General features: G+C 47.7%; 1 protein-coding gene and 2 long non-coding RNA genes across 3 annotated transcripts; 2 read left to right on the top strand and 1 right to left on the bottom strand.

Annotated features, from left to right (window-relative positions):
• The first annotated feature begins 210 nt into the window (after nucleotides 1-210).
• On the top strand, nucleotides 211-10,752 carry LOC123938656. Its single transcript, XR_006817756.1, has 3 exons — nucleotides 211-343; nucleotides 993-1,051; nucleotides 4,753-10,752. It is a non-coding gene; the product is annotated as an uncharacterized LOC123938656 (long non-coding RNA).
• A 118-nt stretch (nucleotides 10,753-10,870) lies between these two features.
• BOD1 (biorientation of chromosomes in cell division 1) lies at nucleotides 10,871-18,163 on the bottom strand. The gene is made up of 4 exons (XM_046000244.1): nucleotides 17,720-18,163; nucleotides 13,810-13,934; nucleotides 12,567-12,763; nucleotides 10,871-11,620 (listed from the first exon to the last, which is right to left on the bottom strand). Exons 1-3 carry the CDS (start codon nucleotides 17,954-17,956, stop codon nucleotides 12,568-12,570), a joined length of 558 nt encoding a protein of 185 aa, XP_045856200.1. The 5' UTR covers nucleotides 17,957-18,163; the 3' UTR covers nucleotides 10,871-11,620; nucleotide 12,567.
• Nucleotides 18,164-18,369: 206 nt separating this feature from the next.
• LOC123938657 lies at nucleotides 18,370-22,011 on the top strand. Its single transcript, XR_006817757.1, has 3 exons — nucleotides 18,370-18,476; nucleotides 19,085-19,233; nucleotides 21,896-22,011. It is a non-coding gene; the product is annotated as an uncharacterized LOC123938657 (long non-coding RNA).
• Nucleotides 22,012-22,401: the final 390 nt, after the last annotated feature.

Genomic DNA, 22,401 nt, shown 5'->3' with positions numbered 1-22,401 from the left:
TAAGGAGACTAAGGTTCCTAGGGGACCAGTGACTGCTCACTGTAGGTCACACAAGTAGGAAGTGACAGAGCTGGGGCACATCACCCAAGGAGCCTGGCTGTCCCACCAGGAAGGTCTCTTCTGACAGACACTTTTCCTCTAGGAAAACCCAAGGTGTACCCCTCCTGACCTGTCTTACAGGTCATCTCCTGGCTTCCTCTTCCAGCATGCTGCGCAGGGTGTGTCTGAGGAGGATGGAAGTCTGGCTTGCATCTCTGCCCTCGGCTCAACCGTCTCTGAGCTCCATGACAAGTGATGCTAGCTCACTCAGCTACAGAGGGGTCCACGTGGTGGTCTAACCCAGGTGGGTTTCCCTCCAGAGCTGCTGCTTCTTGCCTCCTGTTAGACTTTCATGTTCCAAGGCCCTCTCCATTCCCTTCCCTGTGCCCATCATACCCTCTCCGGCAGGTAAGCCTACTTCTGATCTCCTTTCCTGCTCAGATCTGCCTCCTCTCCTGCGTACCCCTGCCTTGTCCATGCCCCACCTTTTCCATCTCCCTCTCCTGTCCCCAGGTCTTTGGGAGCCTGCTTGCAAAATAAAACCCATGCCTTGGGCTGGGCTCCTGGAATCTCCTGAAGGAGACAAGACCTTGCTCCGGGTCTGCTGCCCGCAGGCCAGTTGGGCAACTTGGGTCAGGTGGCTTCATAGCCCAGGGCCTCAGTTTCTCTATCTGGAAAATGGAGGGATGATGGTTGCTCGGCATTCTGGGGTGTTTCATGGTTGAATGATTCATCCACCCCTTCTGCTGCTCCTACAGCCATTTCTAGGGGCAACAGCGATATTTAATGAGCACTGACTGCATGCCCCGCACTGTCCGTACTCTTAGGCACCGTCTCGTTCCATAAATGATGGAAAGAGGCAGGCTGAGTGCGTGGGTGTTTCTGAGCTTCCTGTTCTCGCAGTTTCCTCTCCCTCTTCCCCTTCCTCTCCTATCCCTCTTTTGTTTCCACAGAGCTCGGCCATGAGAGGACTGCCACACCTCAGAGCCCACGGAACAAGAAAAGCTGCTCGGTAAGGGGTGGAAGTTGGGGTGTCTGGGTGACTCAGTGGGTTAAGTCTCTGCCTTTGGCTCAGGTCATGATCTCAGGGTCCTGGGATCGAGTCCTGCATCGGGCTCTGTGCTCAGCAGGGAGCCTGCTAACCCCTCTCTCTCTGCCTGCTGCTCTGCCTACTTGTGATCTCTGTCTGTCAAATAAATAAATAAAATCTTCAAAAAAAAAAATAAAAAGAGGTGGAAGTTGAGGTGACCCTGTTCCTTGAGGATGTAGTCGTATCAGTCCTCACGAGCGGATGGAGCCCAAGTCCTTTGCCAGTGCCGTATCAGGGCACTTGAAAACCATCCCCAAGATAGCTGCTGGGAACTGTTTCTTTTTTTTTTTTTAGAGAGATATTGAGAGCAAGGGAGAGAGAGCACATGGGGCAAGGGCAGAGGGAGAAAGAGAAAGAGAGAGAGAGACTCTAAAGCCGGCTCCTCGCTGAGCATGGAGCCCAATGCAGGGCTCGATCCTAGGACCCTGAGATCATGACCTGAGCCAAAATCCAAAGTCAGACACTTAACCCACTGAGCTCCCCAGGTGCCCCCCACACCTCCTGTTTCTGGTTCTTACAACAAGCCCCGACAGATTTGCAAAAGGTCTGTTCCTGTCTCTCTGGGCCCCTGTACGTCCCTTCACTCTACCCTGGGGCTGATCTCACAACAGATACTCCCACTCTCCAGAGGAACGAATGCTATAGGAACTGGTCAAATTCTAGGGCCCCAGTTGGGCCACATAGCTAGTGTGGTGTCAGTGGTGCCCACGCACAGGCCCAGTGCCCTTGACCATCACCTTCCTCTGTCCATCCATGAGATCACTGTGCACAGAGCTGGCTCTGCTCCCTCGGAGCAGGCCCGGGCATCTTCTTCCTCTTTCTTTTCAGCTTAGGAGGAAAGCATAGAGAGCAAGGCCTAGAAGAGTCCTATCCATTTCTTATGTTGTCCTCCCTCCTCGTGGTCACCCAACATGGGACTTGCTCTGGCCTGACTTGTCCTGGGTTCACTTAGGCTGCACTCCAGGCCTGGGGGCCCGTGTGCCTCTCTTGCTGTCCTTCCTTTCTCTTCTGCTCTAGTGGGAAAGGGAGCACCTTTGCAGCTCCCTGGCGTGACAAGTTCTGGGTGTAGGGTTTGGGCATGGGGAAACAGGCAGAGCCGGACTTCTTAAAGCTCATTTTGGTTTAAGACCATGTCATTCTGGAACTGGCTTGGGCCAGCAGCCCCCTGTGTGGTCCGGCTTGTCTCCCTGGAGTTCTGTGTCAGGGCTCTGGCCACAGGCTCTGTGGATAGTCAAGGATCAGCTTACTGATGTCGACTGTGCAAACATGTTCTTTCTTGGGGATGCAAGGCTGGGCCAAGGAAGCACAGAAGTGGTTCTGGGTCTCCACGTCAGATGGGACTGATTTACAGCTGCAAACCACAGGGTGTTCTCAGCACAGATTTAATGAGGGGAAGTGGAATGATGTATTACAATACTCCTTTTATGGGGGTTTTATCCAATAATGTTTGCTGTGTTTCCATCCACCCTTGCCCAAGTGTTTATGGGGAGATGTGTGCTGGGCATGGAATTAATAAGATCCTAGCCTATTAATAACTTGTGGACTATAAATAAGTTTCTGTTAGTTTCCACAGCTTATGCAAATGGCAGAGTGGCCCTTTACCCAACCTGGTGGGTGTGTGAGGGGGTCTTGCTGTGTGTATGAAGAGTAAGTTCTGAGCAGGCATGAGAAAGACAGGTGGCCTGCCAGCAGAGTGCCTAACACGGAGCCACAGCAAGACCCAAAAGGCAGATTGGGAGTAGGGCTGGGGTGGAGGGGGTGTGGAGACAATCAGAAAGTGTGAACAAAGAGAATACAGAGGGCTGGTTTGACCCCCAAACCTGCTCGCTCTCTCTGCGATTTGGCACTGTCCGGGAGGTAACCCGTTTCCTCTTCTAGCCAAGCCTGGAGATGGCCAAGCCCCCCAGCCTGCCTGGCAGGGGCTGTCACGTGGTGATGACTCACTGCGTCAGCCATTCCGTCTCTTCACTGTCACCACTGTGGTTACTGTCACCACCCCTGGCCAGTTCCCTCGCAGGAAGGGCTTGTCTGTTCATAACCACTTGATCTTTAGGCAGGGCTCGGGTCAGAGATTTGCAGACTAAGCTACTAGGTCAGCATCTGTGGAGATGGAAGTAGGGGGCAGGGGACCAGCATGGGTGTCAGAGCCAGAACGGGCGAGGATCCAACTGTCCGGGTTCAAGGTGTTGGCGGTGAGAGGAGGTGGTTCTGTGGAGAGGTGACCAATCTCGTGTAAACGTATGGAGGATAGTGGGAGAGAAGGAATGATAATTAAGGGAAGTAAAGGAGCTCGAGTGCACCCCAGGAGGGTCTGGGAGTGGGGGTACACCTGGCACTCAGTGTGACTTAAATACCAGACAAGGGAATCAAAGCTTCTTGGAGAAATGGCAGATTTCAGGGCAGGAGCAGGAAAAGCAGGAGGTAAGCCTAGACCGCCGCCTCGTGTCAGAAAGTAAGGAGGTGCTCAAGGACAGACAGACGAATGTCACAGGATACAAAAGCCATCCTGAAAGGCTGCCCAGCAGCCAAATCTGGGACAACCTGATGCCGAACGAGGTAATAATAACCCCAGACTGTGTAACACACTGAGTAAAATCGGAGTCCATGGGTCCGTACAAATAGAAATGAACGAGTGAATCAATAAACAGGGACAAGAAAAAGCTTTTTATTATGGTAGGATGCTAACTAATGAGTGTGGAAGGAACAATGGAATTACAAATGCCCAGCTGGCCGTGGTCAAGAGTGATACTTGAACAGAGTTGTCGAAGGGTATGAATGCTGGATGAAGAGCAGGACATGTACCAAATCTCTAAGTCCCTCCCCACAAAATACTAACTTATCACAAATGGACAAAAGAGGGATGTGGCCGACACCACTTTAATCAGGTGATCAAAGTTAACATCAGCCACAGAGAGACAGATCTCACGCACCCCATAGGATGCTGTGACCAGAATGCATCATTGCTTCTGGGATGCTCCTATCAAAGATGCAGGATTAGAGGCTCACTGTGAGTGATCATCAGACGAACCCAGTTTAAGAGCTGTTCTACAAAAGATCTGGCCTGGAATATTAAAGAGGGACCAAGGGACCGTTCCAGATTAAAAGAGACAAGAGAGATGCAGCCACTAAATGCATGTGTGATTCTGAACTGAATCCCTTCACTACACAGAACGCAATTGGGACCGACTGACAAAACTGAAATGAGGTCTGAGGATGAGGTGGGAGAGCTCACTGAGAAATAAGCCAGTCGCAGAACACAAATATGTACGGCTCCACTTAGATGGGGTGCCTGGAGTCCGCAGTGTCACGGACATGGCAAGTTAGATGGTGGCTGCGGAGGGGGATGGCGAGCTGCTGGTAATGGGGACAGAGTTTGAGTTTAGGAAGATGTACAAGTTCTGGAGATGGACGGCAGCGACGGTGGAATAACAACATGAATGGACTTCATGCTACTGAACTAGACCTTAAAGATGGCTGATAGTAAATTTTATGTATAGTTTGCTGTAGTAAAAAAATGGGGGAAAAAGTGTGGCTTTGGAGATGAACAGAGCAGGGTTGGACTCTTGGCTCTGACTCTTGTCACTGGATGATCTCAGGTGAGTGCTTGTTTCTTTCATTGTCAGTGGGGACAATGACACCATCTCCCTGCGACACCCTTTAGTGGAGTGGCCAGAGTGGCCTGCACGTGGCAAGCACTCAGACGGAACAGGCTTCCTCTTACCTGATTGTTGCGCATCAGACTCTGTACCTGCAAGGTGGCTGCCATTTTGCCCATCGCCTCCACCCCCAGCCCACCTGTGACCTGCTGGCCACTCAGAGCTCCTAAGCCCTCCATCATCATCTCTCCAGGAACTTCTGGGGACAGTTGTAGAGTGCATCCCAGCTGAGGACAGACATAGGAGCTGGCATGCTCGCATCTGCACAAAACTTCTCTGGAGGGGTGAGTACGGACTTCGTACTGTAGCAGTTGCTGGGACAGTAGCTGGGAGACGGGACACTGAGGGGGACCTTCTCCCTGTGAGACTTGATTCATGCCCTTGGAATGTCTCCCCACACACAAGTAGTGTCTGTGTAAATAAATACACACATGGCTCTGTCATTAACACAGAGGTGCTGGAGAGGGGCCCCCAAACCCTCCTCCATCTCCTCAGCACTCTGTCATCTGGCAGTAGCCCCTAGCTTTCCAGCTGAGGCTGCTGTGGCCCTTGCTGATAAATTCAATGGATTTCTCCGTCTTCCTCTTCCTGTCAGCTCTGAGGCATTGGCAAACACCGCTTCCTCCCACATCAGAGAAACCAGTGACATGTATCTGCGATTTGAGGAGAGCGAAGTCTTTTATGGCCCTGGTGAAGGGCACTGCCTGACACCCTTGTAAGTGTGCAACGAAGTTTTTTTTTTTTTTTTGAATGAACAAATTAAATGAACAAAATTTTTAAAAATGTAATGACTAGCCTTAATGCAAAAGTAAGCTCAAATATCATGGCACCGACGAGCTCACAAAATCATTTTGATGTGCAGATAGCCAGAAAGAAAGGCAAAAGCCATCTGTTTTTAAATAAAGCAGCCCTGGATGTGGAATTATTGTGTTGTAAAATCTCACCAATGGAAAAACCAGGTAAATATCAATGTGTACATAGGCACTCGGCATTATACCTTATTAACTATCTGTGAATTATTACAAAATAAAGAGCTTGATTTAGGTAATGTAAGTGCAAGCCCGATCTGTCAGAAGAAGACACATCTGCCAGTTGGGGGATCACTCATGGACAAGTCGATCAGATGGCATTGTAAGGCTGGTCAGGGCATTTGTTTAGCTGCAAACTGCAAAAATGCCCATTGATCAACCTCTGTAAAAGTGGTGTGCCCTGGCAGCGGCAGCTCGGGGATGGGTCACGTACCTAATGAACTTGTGGCTGTAAGGGGAGAGGCGGGAAAATGGATTTTTAATAGCATCCTATGGTTATGTGGGCTGCATGTGGCAAGGTCTTCCCGGAAAGAGATGAGATCAGAAGCGAACGTAGAGAACACTTATGTGACAAAGGCCTCCGTATGACAATCAGATAAGGATGTGGTGGTCCGGCCAAGTTTTCAGCTGGACGGAATGGCTCAGGGAGTAAAGTGTAAGGCTCAGCTTTTGCATGGAAGCCCCATAGACTCAAAGCTTCCATTAAGAGAGAGATATGAGAGCAAGGGAGTAGAGGAATACACTAGATTTATGAGTCAAGTCCCCCCCAAAATTGTGAGTGTGGCTTCTGGCCCATGTTGCTGGTTGGAATCTGTCTAGTAAAGCTCCTACTACGTTTATAAGCTTGCCATTCTGACCCAAACCCCCATGATCCCCAGGCTCCAGAAGTCTCTGCTCCAAACTTAACAATGACCCTTGGGGATCTGGTCGCCTAGAGCAAGACGGGAATTGAGAAAGCTGGACAGCCTCTCAGTTCCGACTCCCCAGGAGTGTGGTGTGGCCAGAGCGCGTTGGGCAACACCATGACCATGGAAGAAACTCCCAGAGGGTGGCACCAGAGACCACAGAGAACTGCAGGCTTGGCCGGGCCTACGAGGGACGCCCACCCTACCAGTCTTCCCCTTCCTAGTTAATCCTCTGTTAAGGACTGGTGGGGGGGCGGGGGTTATTAGGCGGGTGACTTCTCTCTTTAGTTCTGAGGTTTGAGGAGGAGAGGCCTAACTACTAACACAGAGACCTCCTGGGCATTGGTCGAGCTGGCTAAGGCCACTAGATGTTACTTCAAGATCATTTTCCATGGACCAGGAGCAGGATCGCTGTGGGAAGACAGCGTATTCAGGGTCGGGAAGGCACAGAGGTAGCCTTCCGGGACTCAGCCACATTTGGTTCTCCACTCCTTCTGGGCACGTGTATACCTCTCGGTACCCTTGCAGTGAGGTGTGACCACGTGCATAGCTGTGGCTGGTGGGCTGTGAGGGAACACCACAGGATCACTTGCAGGCCAGATCATTCATCCTTCATGTGAGACCTTCTGTGGTTCTCTTCCTCTGCTGTGCTCTTATGGAAGAGGTCTTGGGTAAAGACGATGGGCTAAAAGCTTGAAGCAGCCAGGACGCTAAATGTCACCTTGAAGGCAACTTGCCCTGGAGCATTGCCCGAATCATAGCCATTTTGTGTGAGAAACTTGGTGTGTGAAGCTGATGAGATTCTGGTGTTTCTTTGTTCATGTGCTGTAGCAGAAAGAGGATCTATCGTCAGTCATGCTGCCCCAGAGCCCAAGCGGCAGAGTTGGGACTCAGATTGAGCCTTGAACCAGCACGCCGTATGAGCTCATAGGATTGTTGTGAGGACGGCCATCGTTACGACTCCAGGCCAGGCTGAGTGTGACAAGTTCTCCCACCTGCCCGTGGTGTCACCTCCATGCAGACCGAGTGCTGCCCCCTGAAAAGTGCTGCGTAAGCTTTGCCATATTCAGATTCCACCCTGAGCATGGTTTGATTTCTGCCATATCCAAACTCTTGCTCTTGTGAGGGGTGGAAATGATTTTCTTTCTGCCCTTCGAGTACTTGGCTGAGACCCCTGTAATAAAAGAAAGGTTAACAAAAGAAACACGGAAGTTTCTCCACATGTATACCTCATGTCGCCATGGAGACAGCCAGGGAAAAAGAAGTAACTCCCTGAGGTGGCTTAGAATTCAGGATTAAATTAAACAGGGAAGGAAGAGGGGGTAGGGAGACCTCTTAGGGGAGACTCAATGATTTTTAGGAAAGATGAAGAGACCTTTAGAAGAACAGATGGAAGGTATCACAGTTTGTGATGAAGTTTATCAGGGTGCACAGTTGACTTCTAGTCTCTTCTCCTGGTTGATGAACCTCCAGGGAGGGGGACCTGTGACAACTGTGTTCCTTTTGGGGTATCTGCCTTTAGGAAATACAAGGATTTCGGTGAAAGCCTCTCCCCATATCTGCTGTTTTCCAAGTGCCTGCAGCTCTAAGTAATCCATATATCAGAGGCAAATTTGGGGGTTGCAGGTCCTGAACTCCTGCGATCATATTTGGGGTGGCATATTCTACTACCCTTCACCCTCTCATTTGTAAGACTTTATGCTTCATACATCAATTAGGCTACACAGACAAGCCCTCTTCTGGCTTCAGCCCTGGCGAGGCTGGCATTCAGGGTGAGTCTGAGGGGCTTCTGAGAATACCGTGAGCTAGTTCTCTCAGTCTGCGTCCTAGCTGTACCCTAAGTCCACCTCTATGTGCGATGTTCTGTGACCTTCCCTCATCCTTGGACAGGTTCAATATGGACACCCAGAGAGAGATGTTGGAGAGGGAACTTCAGACTCCATTGCAAGCTTGAAAATTCTGGAGCCCAACTCAGGTAGCTGAAAATCTAGTCTCCATGAAAATCAGTCTAGAAGATCTGGCCCTCTAGCTGGAGACTTTTGAATACTCCTCATCACAGGATGCTGACACTGTAGGGCAAGTATCCCCAACATCCACAGGGGCCCACGTGGGGATGGAAATGAGAAGCTAGCCAGTGGCCTCTGCATGTCCCACGTGCTGTCCAAAGTGGGAGAGTTGCTACAGAGTTCTGGCAGATTGTTATCCAGCAGGAATACAAGTATGTTGTCAAACCTTGACATTTTTCATTAGGAACCAGAAAGAGAGCTCTATATGGAATTCTCCCCATTTTGAAATATTGGTAATTAAAAACAGAACAACAGACAACAGTTACAACTCCATGGCCAATAGAACATGCCTGGAGGGCAGAGTCGGTTTGCAAGCTCTGCCCTGTGACAGACATTTGAAAGAGGGCACTTTAGTTCTAGGTATGCGTTGAGATGTAGCAAGAGGTCAAGCTGACTTGACTCTGGCCTACATTTGGAATGAAGGGTGGGCCTCAAAGGACTGACAAGTCTGACTTGTTAAGTAATAATGAGGCAGAATAGCAAGGGGGTAGGGTGGGGAGGGCAACATGAACTTTAAATCCAGAGGCTTGGGTACAAACCTTGCTCCCCTACGTGACAGTTGTGTAGGGGGTACGTTGTTTCACCGGAGTCTCGGTGCCTCATCCACAGAATGGAGAATAAATCCTAACAGGGTCGTGAGAATTAAATTTATGTGTAAGAAAATACTGGCCACCTGGTCAGTGCCTAGTTTGTCTACTTCCTTTCAAAGGCTCCAGAGTGAGGAAGAGATTTGACAAAAGTAGTGTTTCTTGAAGAAAGGCCAAATGGCAGTTTGGACACTGGAGACAGAGAGACTGGCGAGGTCTCAGGCAGTGTGACCAATTTGAGAGGACGAGTAATTACTACCATGTGGCCTTGGAGCCAAGCCCATCCCTAGTGACAAGACCATAAAAGTTGACCTCCTGGCTCCTCCATGGGCATGGTGATGGCCAGGGTGTGATACGTAGTGCCAACAAAAGCTTGGCTGTGCCAGCTGTCCTGTCTGCTTCCCGCCCTGTCCTCAGCCTCCGTAGGGCAGCCAAGAGGGGCAGGGCCTGGCCCCCTGTCAGCGCTGATCCCGATGGGGAGTTTTCAAACCCAGACCTCAGTGCCAGCCTCAGGCCCACGCCAGACCCTGACCTTTGCCGGGTCCCCACAGACATCCTCCTCTATCTTAAATAGCAATGAGTCTCAGCAGAGTTCTCACCAGCGTTCTGAGCTACTTACCAAACTCCTCTTCGGAAGACACTTCTTTTGAAAGCCAAGGAGGTGTAAGTCACATGCAGGCATTTCTACATCAAAATGCCCCAGAGCAGAGTCCTTGCAAGGAATTAAAAAACAAAACAAACTCAATAGTCTAGTCCCTCGGGAGCTGCTGGAAGAGACAGGTTTATAGCTAATCACAACTAAACTGTCATTGCCAGTCAACAGCACCAGCTTCCCAAAAAACGTTTCCTTAAAGAGAAAAATGATTTTTCAGGTGAAGAGAATCACCTGGAGGGCTTGCTGGGCCCCTCCACGAGTCTCGGAATCCGGTCTGGGGTGGGGGCTGCTTTTCTAGCAACCTGGTGATCCTGCTGCTGCTGGTTGGGGACGCGGCCTGCAGCAGCACTGCTGAAATGGGTCTCTCAGTACTCACCTTAGTTCACAGTGCCAGTGAGCGAGCCCAAAGGCAGGGGAACCCATTTCCCCTCAATGAGTAAACAGAAGCTGAGGGTAAACGGCAGAAATAGGGTAAACCAATGCCAGAACATCTGACATAAGAGCCGCAAACTTCACTTTAGGCCAAGAAATGGTATCGGTGGAGGTGGTTCATGTTAACGGGGAACCAGCTAAATAGGTTACAATTTATTGGATGAACAATATCCAGTGACAGATTCAACTAAGAACCCAAACTCTTAGATACAAGCTTTGATAATATTCAAGGCTTGCAGTACAAAGAGTTTGCCTGGGGCCAGCAGCACAAGCATCCCCTGGAGCGTGAGAAACACGCTCAGATCCCACCCTAGAACTTCTGGGTCAGGATATGCACCTTTCCGAGGTACCTGGGTGATGCTGCTGCTGTACACTCAGGCTTGAGAAACATGGAGAGACGGTTCTGCCCTCACAACTAGGGACCAGCAGCAGTCATGGTCCAGGGGAGAAGTGGGACCACCTGGTCACTTCCGGTACTACCCACTAGCTTCAGGGGGTGGGCAGCTCCGAGTTCTGCTCATCCCCCGCCCCCACCACTACTCACATGTGGGCAGGGAACAGCAGGCAGAGGACAAAGGTTACTCTTCACAGCTCATAGGCCTGGAGGCTACACTCAGTTGAGGCTTCAGAGTAAGAGTATCGAATCATTTTATTACAAAACTTAAGCTATTTATTAATCATTCAACTTTTCTAAAAAACACAAACGCGAGAATAAAACAAACACACCCAACACTCGCTAGCCCTTGCAGGATAAGCAGCAGCCCTGGACGGAGAGCCTGCAGGTGTTTTTCCTTCTACCTGTTGTCCGCATTTTCTCACACATCCTACGGTCCTCTTATAGGCAAAGGAAACCGAGGCTACAAGGTTCACGTACAAGAGGGTCATGACAACTTTAGAGCTAGTTGGTGCTAATGGCTTATACACTCTAGTTGATAAATAAGCACTAATTCCTACTCCATGCTAACCTTTACTGTCGTTTTTGAAACTGCGTCTTTGGAACTGGTTATGTTCCTTCACTGTAGCTACAGCCCCTCTAGGGTTCCCCGAGCACAAACCCTAAAATCCACACAGTCTCCAAGTTCAAGTATAAACATTTGTTTCAGGACAACCCCAGACTGATGTAGTGTTTCTTTACATCTCTGTAGTGTGTGTTGGGTGTCATCCCCTTTGGCAGGCTGACCAGATGGCAGCACAATGAGGGGACACCCACGGTCAACTCTGTTACGGCCTGTTCCATCTGGACACTGCCCCACAGTCAAGGCTGAATGTTGAAATCAGTGACGACCTCAGCCTGTCTTCATTCGGAAGTTGTACTCTTAAGTAACCAAATCCATTTCTTCATGGTCAGTTCAATGGAGCTTCCAAAGGTGACAGACACACTCTAAAGGGAATCAGATGAAGATGCTTTTTGAAAGAGACTACATTTAATTTTACCTTCCTAAAGGAATTTACAGTTAAACTAAAAAGACTGGTAATGTTTTATGCTCCTCAATGGAATTGAGTTTTTCCCCCAGTCCAGGCACAAATAAGACAAACCCCCTCTTAAGGCAGTGCCCCACACGAGCTTTATGCTCTTGTTCTGATCACTCACTGATGCCTTCCTATCATAAATAAGAAACATCTTAACGACGCTTACAGAGAGAACACCAAAATGGAATGAGAGGACGGTGACTAACCATGGCTAGATAAGAATCTACTGCTTATCTGCTGGTCACTGCTCACATTTACTAATGTCTCAAAGCCTGCAAAAAGCATTGCTTTGTGGATCTGTGCTGACTTATAAGATTAATTAAATCCCAAAAATAATAAGAAGGGACAATGCACGTAACAGAAGAATCCCATGATGACTGATATTGGTAAACTCCAATCTCTAAACACAAGGAAATCCAGTGGGGCTTAAAGCAGACTGTGAGTCCCGTTTAGGATGCCTTTTTAGAATGCCACGTTGATTTTATATTCAAATTGCAAACTCAAGTTGAATTCATGTCTAGGCATGAGACTCATTTAATCAAATTCAGAAAAATAGGACTCTCATTTGAATTTCTCTTGTGCACAACGATCACCTCTGTTGGTCTCTAATGAAGTATCTATTCACAGCGTACATGTTTAGCTCCAGGGGCACAGAAGATCACACTAACGCAGGAGAATGCTCCCCATTAGTTCTCGGTAAAAGAGACACTCTTGAATAGTAGCTCAAGTCCATATGCAGTAAATGCTTTTCTGAATAAAGAACAGGATCCCCAGTAGTGGCTTACCCCTTTTCTATCCATTTTATATATCTACAAGCCAGAGATGAATGCTCCTGGACAAAAGACGGGATACTGGACCTTAAGAAGCATCCTGGGAGGGAGCTGGGGGCTCTTGGCTCTCAGGCTCCGGAGGGGGCGCGGGCACGGCTTCTTTTTTCTTGGCTGCCAGGAACTCGTGAATTGCTCTTTCTATCTGTGGTCTGAAGATGTGGTTTAGTTTGGGATCCACCACTTGAGAAATGATTCTGTCCACTCCAGCTTCCAACATCCCTGACCTTGTGGAGACAAAGAGACTCTTTGAAGGTCCGTGCACCCTCCCCCAGCCACCTGTTTGGACCATGCATACCTGCAGTGCAACATCAAAACTGGAAAAACGACACCAGTACGATCCACCCTTCCTTAGTTTTCACACACGTGGCTACGCACCATTGTGTGTTTGCACAGGCAGCTCTGTGCCATTTCAGCACAGGAGTGACTTCAGGTGACCACCCCCACGATGAAGAGCTCTCCTCGGCCACCACAGCATCCCCTGGTGCAACCCGTTTCAGGTCACACTCACCCCTACCACCCCTGCCCCTAAGCCCTAGGCCACCCCTGACCCTGTCTCCAGCGCTGTCATTGTTCACCAGTGTGACATACATGGAACCAGCACCACACATCTTTTTTTGGTACTGGCTTTTTTGACTCAGCATAATTTCCTGATATTTCTATTTCTAAAGAGGTGGCTTCACAAGCTTTTAGACATCCCAGGAGAGCTCAGTGGATCAAGACCTGAACTTGAGTGCTAGTAATAAGACCAAAAAAAAGGACTGCGAGCAGATTAGAAAAAGCTAGATGCCATGACCGGCCTCCGCTGTTGGGCCCAGGAACACCTGGATGAGCCAGCTGTAGCACCTTGTTAACTAAGGTTCAGTTTGTGACCAAAGACATGCTTTAATAAGACTCCAGGTCTTCCTGAAAGCTGCCCTTACACTTTAGACCTCTTGCCCAAGATCCAAACACTGCTATCTTGGTAGAAAATGCCCAGGTACGTGCCAACTACACTGAAAACTTCAAGCAAGCAGGGCATCATCTTTTGTAATTTGGAATATCTTTTGAGGCACCTGGTCGAGTTTATACAGGAGACCTACGGAGGCTGGATAAACTAGCAAGAATGTCAGTTGAGTCCTTTGATTACTTGCACCTTAACTTTAATAAAGGGGTGGACTGCTGCGACGTGTGCGTGGGATCTGCTGTAAAGTACCATCCACCTTGACCAAATAACACCTACCAGCTTTTCCGTGCCTCGTGCGGTGAGTACTTTTCACTCTTAATTACTTACTGAACCACACTTTGCCTCAGACCATTTCGCAACTGGTTTTTGTTCATTGTAGGATTCCATTCCTGCTTGTCCAGATGTGTTGACACAAAATTATCCACTTTCTGCCTCAGGTTCTGGTAAGCTGGCTGAACCATTTAAAAAAAAAAAAAAAAAAAGAGGTAAGGTAAGAAGTTATATGCACCAAAATTTTAGAAGTCAGTCATTCAAGGATATGGCTTTCCACAGAAATGTAGCTGTCTCAAGCTCTTAAAGACACTTCTGTCATGACGAAGAAGATGGCCCTGAGGCCCAGAAGAGCATGAATTAACGAGCAACCTATGCTAACGTTACAGTGGGCAGGCACAAGGCCAGCAGATGCCTTATCATCCCATTTACTTTCCAAGTAACAGTACAGGGAGATTCTATTAACTCTCCTATCCCCACTACAGAGATTAGAAATTCATGCTTAGAAAAAGGAAACAACTTGCCCATATGGCCAAAATGTGGTAAATCCAAGGTTAGGATTAGTCTGTTTCTGAATCAGAGGAACTGGGTTCCAGCCGGGCACCATGACTAACTGGCTGTCTGACTTTCAACAAGTCACCAACCTTTCAGTCTCAGTTACTTCCCTTGGTAAACCTGAAATGTTACCATCCCACTTACCTTGCTCGGTATCCTAAGCAATAAATCAGGGCTCAGGAAAGCCCACCGCACAAAAGGAAGGGCCACCCGAATGTCAGCACCATGTGAGAATGGAGACTGAGGTCAACGCCTATGGAACAGTTGGGAAGGCTGAGGGGAAGCACAGCTTAAGGCCAAAAATGGAGCTTGAGACCCTTAGTGGCTTAGAGTTGGTTTTAGACCCAACTATGATCAGGACAAAATTAGAAGGAACTTGGTGAACACATGGAATATGTATTCTTGGCCTCTAAGACCTTCTGGTACGATCAGCGGCTCTTCTTCAAACCAGGTATAATAGTGTGCGTTGCTGCTAGACATCACCCCTGCCCCCCTCTGCCTGGGCAGAGACTGCTTCTCTACCCCAATGACGTTGAATTTCAGCAATGCAACATGGTCTTCATGGGGTGCTAGTGACAAGCCTTAAATGTGGTCATCCTCTGTCTGGCTTGGTTCTTGTGCTCTGGTGACCCTCTATGAGAGGATGTCTGGGACCTAAGATGAGTTTGTATGTAGCCAAGCTAAACCCAAGTCCAGGCCACCTGAACCATCCAGCGGAAGCCCACTTAGATTAGCTCAACTTTAGCTGACCTGCAGCCCTATCAGCATGAGGATGAATGCTTATCATAAGTCACCATGATCTGCTTCATCGTGCAGTGTTAACTGTGGCAAGAGTTTGCTAGCAGTCAGAGGTAAAAATCGACAACAAAATCAGCAGGCTTCAACTCTACAGGTGGACTCCTGCAAAAGGCCTAGAGAACTGACTGACAAACACCCATGTACTACCTACCTAGCAACTCCTCCTTCCTCTCCTCACAAGGGTAGGGCAGAGGGTGCCATGTTCTCCTGACCACAGATGAGGTGCCTGACCCACGCTAAGACAATGCTGATGTTCCCTGGGATTTTTGGAACAGGAATTGAGAGTCCCTTTCTAGAGGAAGAAAAGGTAAGATGTAATCAAAGTAGGAGTAACCGAATGGATGACGCTGCTCTGCGGTGACAAGACAATAGTTCTTATGAAGAGCAGAGATGAAAGACACCTTGTGGAGCATCCCTGGTTCCAAATGCATCGCTACACTTCTGACAGGCTATTCAATCAGTCCTTTCTTGGGGTGCCCAATCAACAGATTCACCCCTTTGCTTAAAGAAACTGGAATTAATTTGTCACTCAGAACTATGCATCCTGATACTAGATTTTCTACTATTCCAAATAAGTCACCTGGTTTGAAATGATAGTTACTGTTTACTGAAAAATGACAAAGGACAGCAAAGGTCACCACCAAACCTGAACAGATCTTGGCAACACAGAATAATCCCTTCAGTTCTTAAAGTGAAAAGACAGAATGGGCCTGCCATGAATATTTTACTGTATTATCTATCCTTCACTTGATTCACTTACCAGTTTGTTCTATTTATTTGTATTTTGGGTGCAATGCAAAGTAAATTACAACATCATCAGTACACTTTCCTCGAAATATTTCAGCAGTCTGGAAAGGGGCCCCAAAATATACATTTCTAACAAGTTCTCAGGTGATGTTGATGCTGCAGATCCAAGAGCCACACTGAAAACCATGGAGCTAAAGCCACAGTGACTGAAAACACGTGGTTTCCAGAATTAAAACCACCCAGTGACTAATGGAAGGAATATTTAAGGTGTTATGTGGGGAAGGCTCCAACTCTTCTTCCCCCAACAGCTTTACAATACTAATTTTCTTTCTTTCTTTTAAAAATAACATGCATGGGGGCGCCACTGGGTGGCTCAGTGGGTTAAAGCCTCTGCCTTCGGCTCAGGTCATGATTCCTGGGTCTTGGGATAGAGCCCTGCATCGGGCTCTCTGCTCAGTGGAAGCCTGCTTCCCCCTCTCTCTCTCTGCCTCCTTGTGATCTCTGTCTGTCAAATAAAAAAAATAAAATCTTAAAAAAAAAAAAAATAACATGCATGAGGTGCCTGGGTGGCTCAGTCGTTAAGCGCCTGCCTTCAGCTCAGGTCATGATCCCAGGGTCCTGGGATCGAGCCTTGCATCGGGCTCCCTGCTCAGCGGGAAGCCTGCTTCTCCCTCTCCCACTCCCCCTGCTTATGTTCCTTCTCTCGCTGTCTCTGTCAAATAAATAAAATCTCTTAAAAAAAAATAAAAATAAAAATAACACGCGCACTATTTGACTTAGACACATAAAACAGAACAGGATAGGAGGGAAGAGCTTGTGATGGAAGTTGAGAGCATCCAGAGTCCTAAGAAAGGTGGAAGCTCAGCAGATACGTATCTGAGACCTTTAAATAAAGAAAATTAAACATTAAATATTAAGCACTTCTAACACCATGTAGTGTATATACCATTTGGTCTACATGTCAGTTTTCTACCCTACAGTTCAAACTTTGAGGACTGGTAGTGACTTACTTGTTCCTGTATCCACACAGGAATAAATGTTCAATGAATAAATGGATGATGTCTTTCCCTATCTTTGAATTGTAATTTTAAGTTCACTATCTTCACGTTAGGTAGGCAGATTTTCTCGAAGTCGAGAACTTATTTCTGTAAAGGGGCTTAGTCAGTAACAGAACCTCCTTAACCTGCAACCCTAGTCTCGTTAGAAAAGCTTCTGAAAAGGGAGAAAATGGAACATTCCAGCAACTACTGTATGTCTGACACTTAACACACCTGACTTCATTGAATCTCCATGACTTTGGCAAGTAACCTGAAATAGCATTTTACTAGGGGGTTAACCTATGGCATTACAATCTAAAAATTGGCAACAAACCCCCTTTAATCCATGATGGAGTACAAGATAGGGGTTCTGCACAGTGTACCTTAATTCAACTGATGTTCAAGCCTGCAAATCACTGAGCTAGAGAAAAGGAAGGAACAAATAGTTACAACGTTCTGATGACTGCATTCAAACCATTCTCCCTTCCTTACCTGGCTTTCTCCAAAGTTCTTAACACACAGAGGTTTGTTACTGAAGGGCTTAAAGAAGTCTCAGCTTGGGAAAGATAAGAGCTTGGCTCTGAAACCAGTACTGGGTCTCCAAGTTCAGAGAAACGACTGGACCGTCACACAGCTAACAATGATGGGAGCCCAGCCCACGTGTTCACCACTCAGAAAGCTTCCTGTACTGCCTCAAGCGGTCTAATACCTCACTGCTGAGATTTTTGAAAGTATCTTTTGTTTTTCTTTCTGCTTTAGAAAAGCCAGCCTGCAACCCTGCCGTCTTCACGCCCAGCCCAACCCCGTCGCCACCCCCTCCTCCCCAGTACCTTGGTGTCCACGTCCGCCAGGCAGTCCCGGCGGAAGCTGTCAAACAAGCCCCGGCTCTTGAGCTGCTCCACGATGAGAGCGATGAGCTGTGGGTCTCCGGGAGGCAGTGAGGCCGGGTTGATGGGGCCGCCGCTCCCACCGGCCCCTGTCGCGCCTGTCGTCGACCCCGCCGAGGCCTGGCCCGCTCCGCCGCCGCCCACCGAGCCCGTGCCCCCACCGCCGCTGCCGTCCGCCATGGCTGTGCCCTGGGCCCACAAAGGAAACTGAACACGACTTCTCAGGAACAGAGGGTCTGGGTCATATAAAGGTGGCAGAAGCGCCCAAGAAGGAGGTGTTGCGGAGAGAGGAGGCAGAGGGGAGGGAGAAAGCGGCGGCGGCGGCGGAGGAGGTCGGCTCTGATGCAGCCGAGGTAGTGGTAGGAGCGGTAGAAACGGCCCGCTCCATCCCGGGCGCTGTGCAGATGACGTCACAAGTGGCCTTTGCATTGTGGGTTGGGAAGTTTTTGGCAGTCAGCTCCGCCTTTTTTTATAGGTAGCATTCTGGCGATGGAAACTACAACTCCCGGAAGGCTCCGGCCCTCTAGGCGCCAGTTTGTGGGGCAGTGTGGGAATTGTAGGCTCAGGCGCTCGTGATTGCCAGAACCTGCGCAGGCGTTCCTCTTCCAGTCACTGTCTTCTCGCTTGGAATCAGCAGGTCTCAGCCAGTGTCCGATTCTGAGGACCAGCTGTGGGACTGAGTAAAAGTGCAAAGTAACAGGTTTGTCCCTGAGATGTTCGGATTCAGTATTTCTCCGTTAGGGCCAAGGAGTCTGCTTTTAACGTGCACACCCACGCCCTCCTTGAACAATAGGAGCCCGGGAAATTTGGGCAACAGTGGACTAATCAAATTAGTATTATGTCAAAATATGTAGGTACTTTTTCCTCCTTCAAATTTAATAGCAGTGCATACTTTTTTTTAAAAAAATTGGAAAATAGGGGCGTCTGGGTGGCTCAGTAGGTTAAGCCTCTGCCTTCAGCTCAGGTCATGATCTAGGGGTTCTGGGATGGAGCCCTGCGCAGGCTCTCTGCTTGGCGGGGAGCCTGCCTCTCTGCCTACTTGTGATCTCTCTTTCTGTCAATTAAATAAGTAAAATCTTTTTTAAAAAATTGGAAAATAACAGAACATTGTAACAAAGAAGATAAAAGTTTCCCTGAATTTCTTACGTGTGTGGATTTGGTCCCAGATAATAGACACTGTCAATAATATTGGTGGTAATAATAAACTAATATCGAGTAATTGGAATGTACCAGGCATGATGCTAAGCCCTTTACACCCAGTGCTTGACAAGAAACTAAAAAGCAGATACTGTTATTGCTGTTTTACAGATGCGAAAATAGAGACAGAGTTTGTTGCTCTGGTCACATAGCTAGAGGCTGAAGAGGAGGCTTTGAACTCAGGTTTTCTGAATACAGATCTTGCAGCGTTTAACCCAAGCTATGCTACCTCCTGAGATCTAGAGGGCATCACACACTAGGTAAGGCTTTTTATTATCCTGATTTGTTTTTAGCCTTGCTTCACCATGGAAACCCCATGGAGGTCACCACTCTCCTCTCCTCCTTTCAGCCTTTTGCCCATTATTCGCTCAACTCCTGCCCACCTGGAGCAATTAGGTCAGCTGTTATTTCCTCATCTTTTATAAACAGTGCAGGGGATGTAAATAATAAATCCTCCAACACCGTTGGTTACTGGGCAGAGGCAGAATAGACAGGTCTGGGATGCTCTCCGCATTAATATTTCCTACTCAAGAGAGTTTAAATTAATCCTCAAACTAAATATTCAGGTGTTAGGGTTTTTTAAAAAAAATTTTATTTATTTATTTGATAGACAGAGATCACAAGTAGGGAGAGAGCCAGGCAGAGAGAGAGAGGAAGGGAAGCAGGCACCCTGCCGAGCAGAGAGCCCAATGCAGGGCTTGATCCCAGGACCCTGAGATCATGACCTGAGCTGAAGGCAGAGGCTTAACCCACTGAACCACCCAGGTGCCCCCAGGTGGTAGTTTATACTCATCCTTTAACATCCAGCTCGGTCTTTCTCAATTAATGACAAATGTTACTGTTAATGACATTCTCTTAATACCTCACCATCCTTGAATTGACCTAATGCCTGTTCTGACTGACTTCACACTTAACCACTTTTCGCCCCAGAAGCCCAATTCAGGCTGCCTGTGCCCCAGGTTTGTTCTCTTCCAAGCTCTCTGATCACTTTCCCCAGCCTTTTCTCCATTTTGGCATGGTACGCCTTACTTTCTTTCCTCTTCTGACTCTCAGAACCTATCTGCCTTTGGTCTCACAGATGTAGACTTTCAGAGCAGACTCTCTTGTAGCGGTTATTATAATTAAAAGTAATAATTAATAGACTCATTAGCCACTTGTTGCCCCTACTAGAGTGTAAGCTTTAAAGCTGAGACCATGCCTTGTTGTTCATCACTGTGTCCCCCACCTGAAGCACAAAACCTAGTTCAAAGTGTATAAATTCCTGTCTGTTTCCGGTATGTTTAGGATAGGGCCAGAATGTGTGTGTGGAAGGTGGGTATCACTTAAGTCACAACCTCCAGAAAAGTGAGAGGCATTATAGCAGGAAATGCTGGATTAGTTTATTTCTCATGGGAAGGTGATCCTGGAGATTGGCAATAGGTGGTTCACCCTTTGGCAATCTCAGTGTGGGGACCTTTGTGTCCCAGGTGGCGGAATTCTGAACTGTGAGAAGATGTACACCATATATCTGTGACGTTGCCTCTGGAATTGATATAAATGGTGTGGAGTGAGGGTTTGGGCAGTCAAGGTAATCAAGCCCAAGGGATGCTTATTATTCATCCAGACTTCTAAATAGGAAGCCCCCACTTCTATCAGATGCTCTCATCTCCAGTCAAGGAATGTGTAATACACAGTGCACTAGGGGGCACCATTGCTCTGTTGATAATCCAGGACCTTTAGCAAAATCTACAGAGATGATTGCTTTAACTTTGGCCCAGGTAGTCTGGTTTTCAGGTATTCTTCCGGTGAAAATAATTGTTGAGTCTCAGTTTTAAAATTGGTCTCTAACAAGTTTCCCAATCCCAGTGACTTAGACATACTAGGTTCTGGACTATTTTATATCAAAGACTGCATAAAAGAGTGGAAGCCCCATTAAGCCCAAGTCCAGGTCTCAAAGGAGAAAGGGCAGGAGCTGGAAAGAGTTGAGATCTATAGGTTGCCAAGGAGATATGAAAAAAACAGCCAAGTGCGTACAGGGACTTTTTGCATCAGGTGGTACAGGATTGGAATTCCAGCTGTCACTTTGGGACAGTGGCTTTGGGAAAGCTGAATCACATCTCCAAGCTTCTACTCCTCAGGACCTTGGAGAGGATTAAGCGCCATTTTGGCGATTCATTTCGTGTAATTCCTGGTCCTCAGCAAATGTTTAATAACATTTCAGTTGCAGATTTACCCCCGGGTTGGGGCATTATTTAATTTAACTCTGTCTCCCCCAGTGACCTCTAAATTCCCTGAATGTATTGTCTGTTTCACCTAGAAGAGTGCCTGGTATATACAGGCTCTTGGAAAATGTATGATGGATGGAGGAAAAAAAAAAAAAGAATGAATGGGAAATTTGCTTTTCCATTTTTGATCTTTTCCATTAAGATTTTTGATACTGTCTTCAAGCAAATGTCAGAATATAGCCAATATTCAGAGGAGTCAGGTACAGTCCAATAAGCTGTCTGCATTATATGTCTAAATGGTCCGTGATTTATTACCACATGGACTAGGAGACTGGACCAGGGAGCAGACCCCAAGGTTAGAAGTCAATCTGTGGGTTGCCTTGGTAACCTTCCAACCATGTAATCCAAGATCCTGGTCCCTAAGCAAGAGCATTCCAGAGCCCTAAGAACTGAATCCAAGGCTGCATTTAGATACCACAGCCACTTGGGGTAGACACATGGTTGATTCTTATTCATGTTCACGGTGCGGCCCTTTTTCTTCTCGTTTCTGTGTCGCCTTCCAGAGAGCTCTGCCAGTTCTTAGTCTGGACAGCTGTTCGTTTCCTAATTAACAGTATCCAGAGTTTCTCAAGATTGCCTGTCTGTAGCGTGTTGGCTCCATCCATACCATGTGATCTCCACTGCTTCATTTTGTTTGTTTCTTTCTAATATTTTCCAGCGTATCTAATGACAAAATGGATCCAAATATACACTGAAAACCAGGGCTTTAATAAGCAGGAGTCCATAGCACCAACCAGTACGATCACCGTCTTTCCTACTGGACATGCATCTCAGGTAACATTTCAGGCTCCGGTGTTTTTAACACATTGTCATTTTGAATGATTTTTACTAAAGGATTTTTGGTGAAAGAGGCAACCTCAGATCATATTGAGAAAGGAGTGGGAAGTTTGGAATCTGGGCTGGGTTTGGAGACAGCATCTCTGCTTGTTGGCTGTGTGCCTTGGGATCATCCATGAAATCATTGGAGCCTCGGTTTGCTCATCTGTAAAATGGAGATGATATTAATACCTACCTTCTGTTGTCTTGAAAATCAGCCATCATATATATGCAGAACCTGGTGCATAGCAGACCCTTAATAGTTAATGATATGGTCTTGGTACAACACCCTGGCATACTCGGTTGTAGTCTATGAGTGGGGCAGAGATCTTGATTAATAGGTATCCA

This window comes from Meles meles, chromosome 3, assembly GCF_922984935.1.
Source record: "Meles meles chromosome 3, mMelMel3.1 paternal haplotype, whole genome shotgun sequence".
Taxonomy (NCBI): domain Eukaryota; kingdom Metazoa; phylum Chordata; class Mammalia; order Carnivora; family Mustelidae; genus Meles; species Meles meles.
This window is presented reverse-complemented; position numbering and strand designations above follow the sequence as displayed.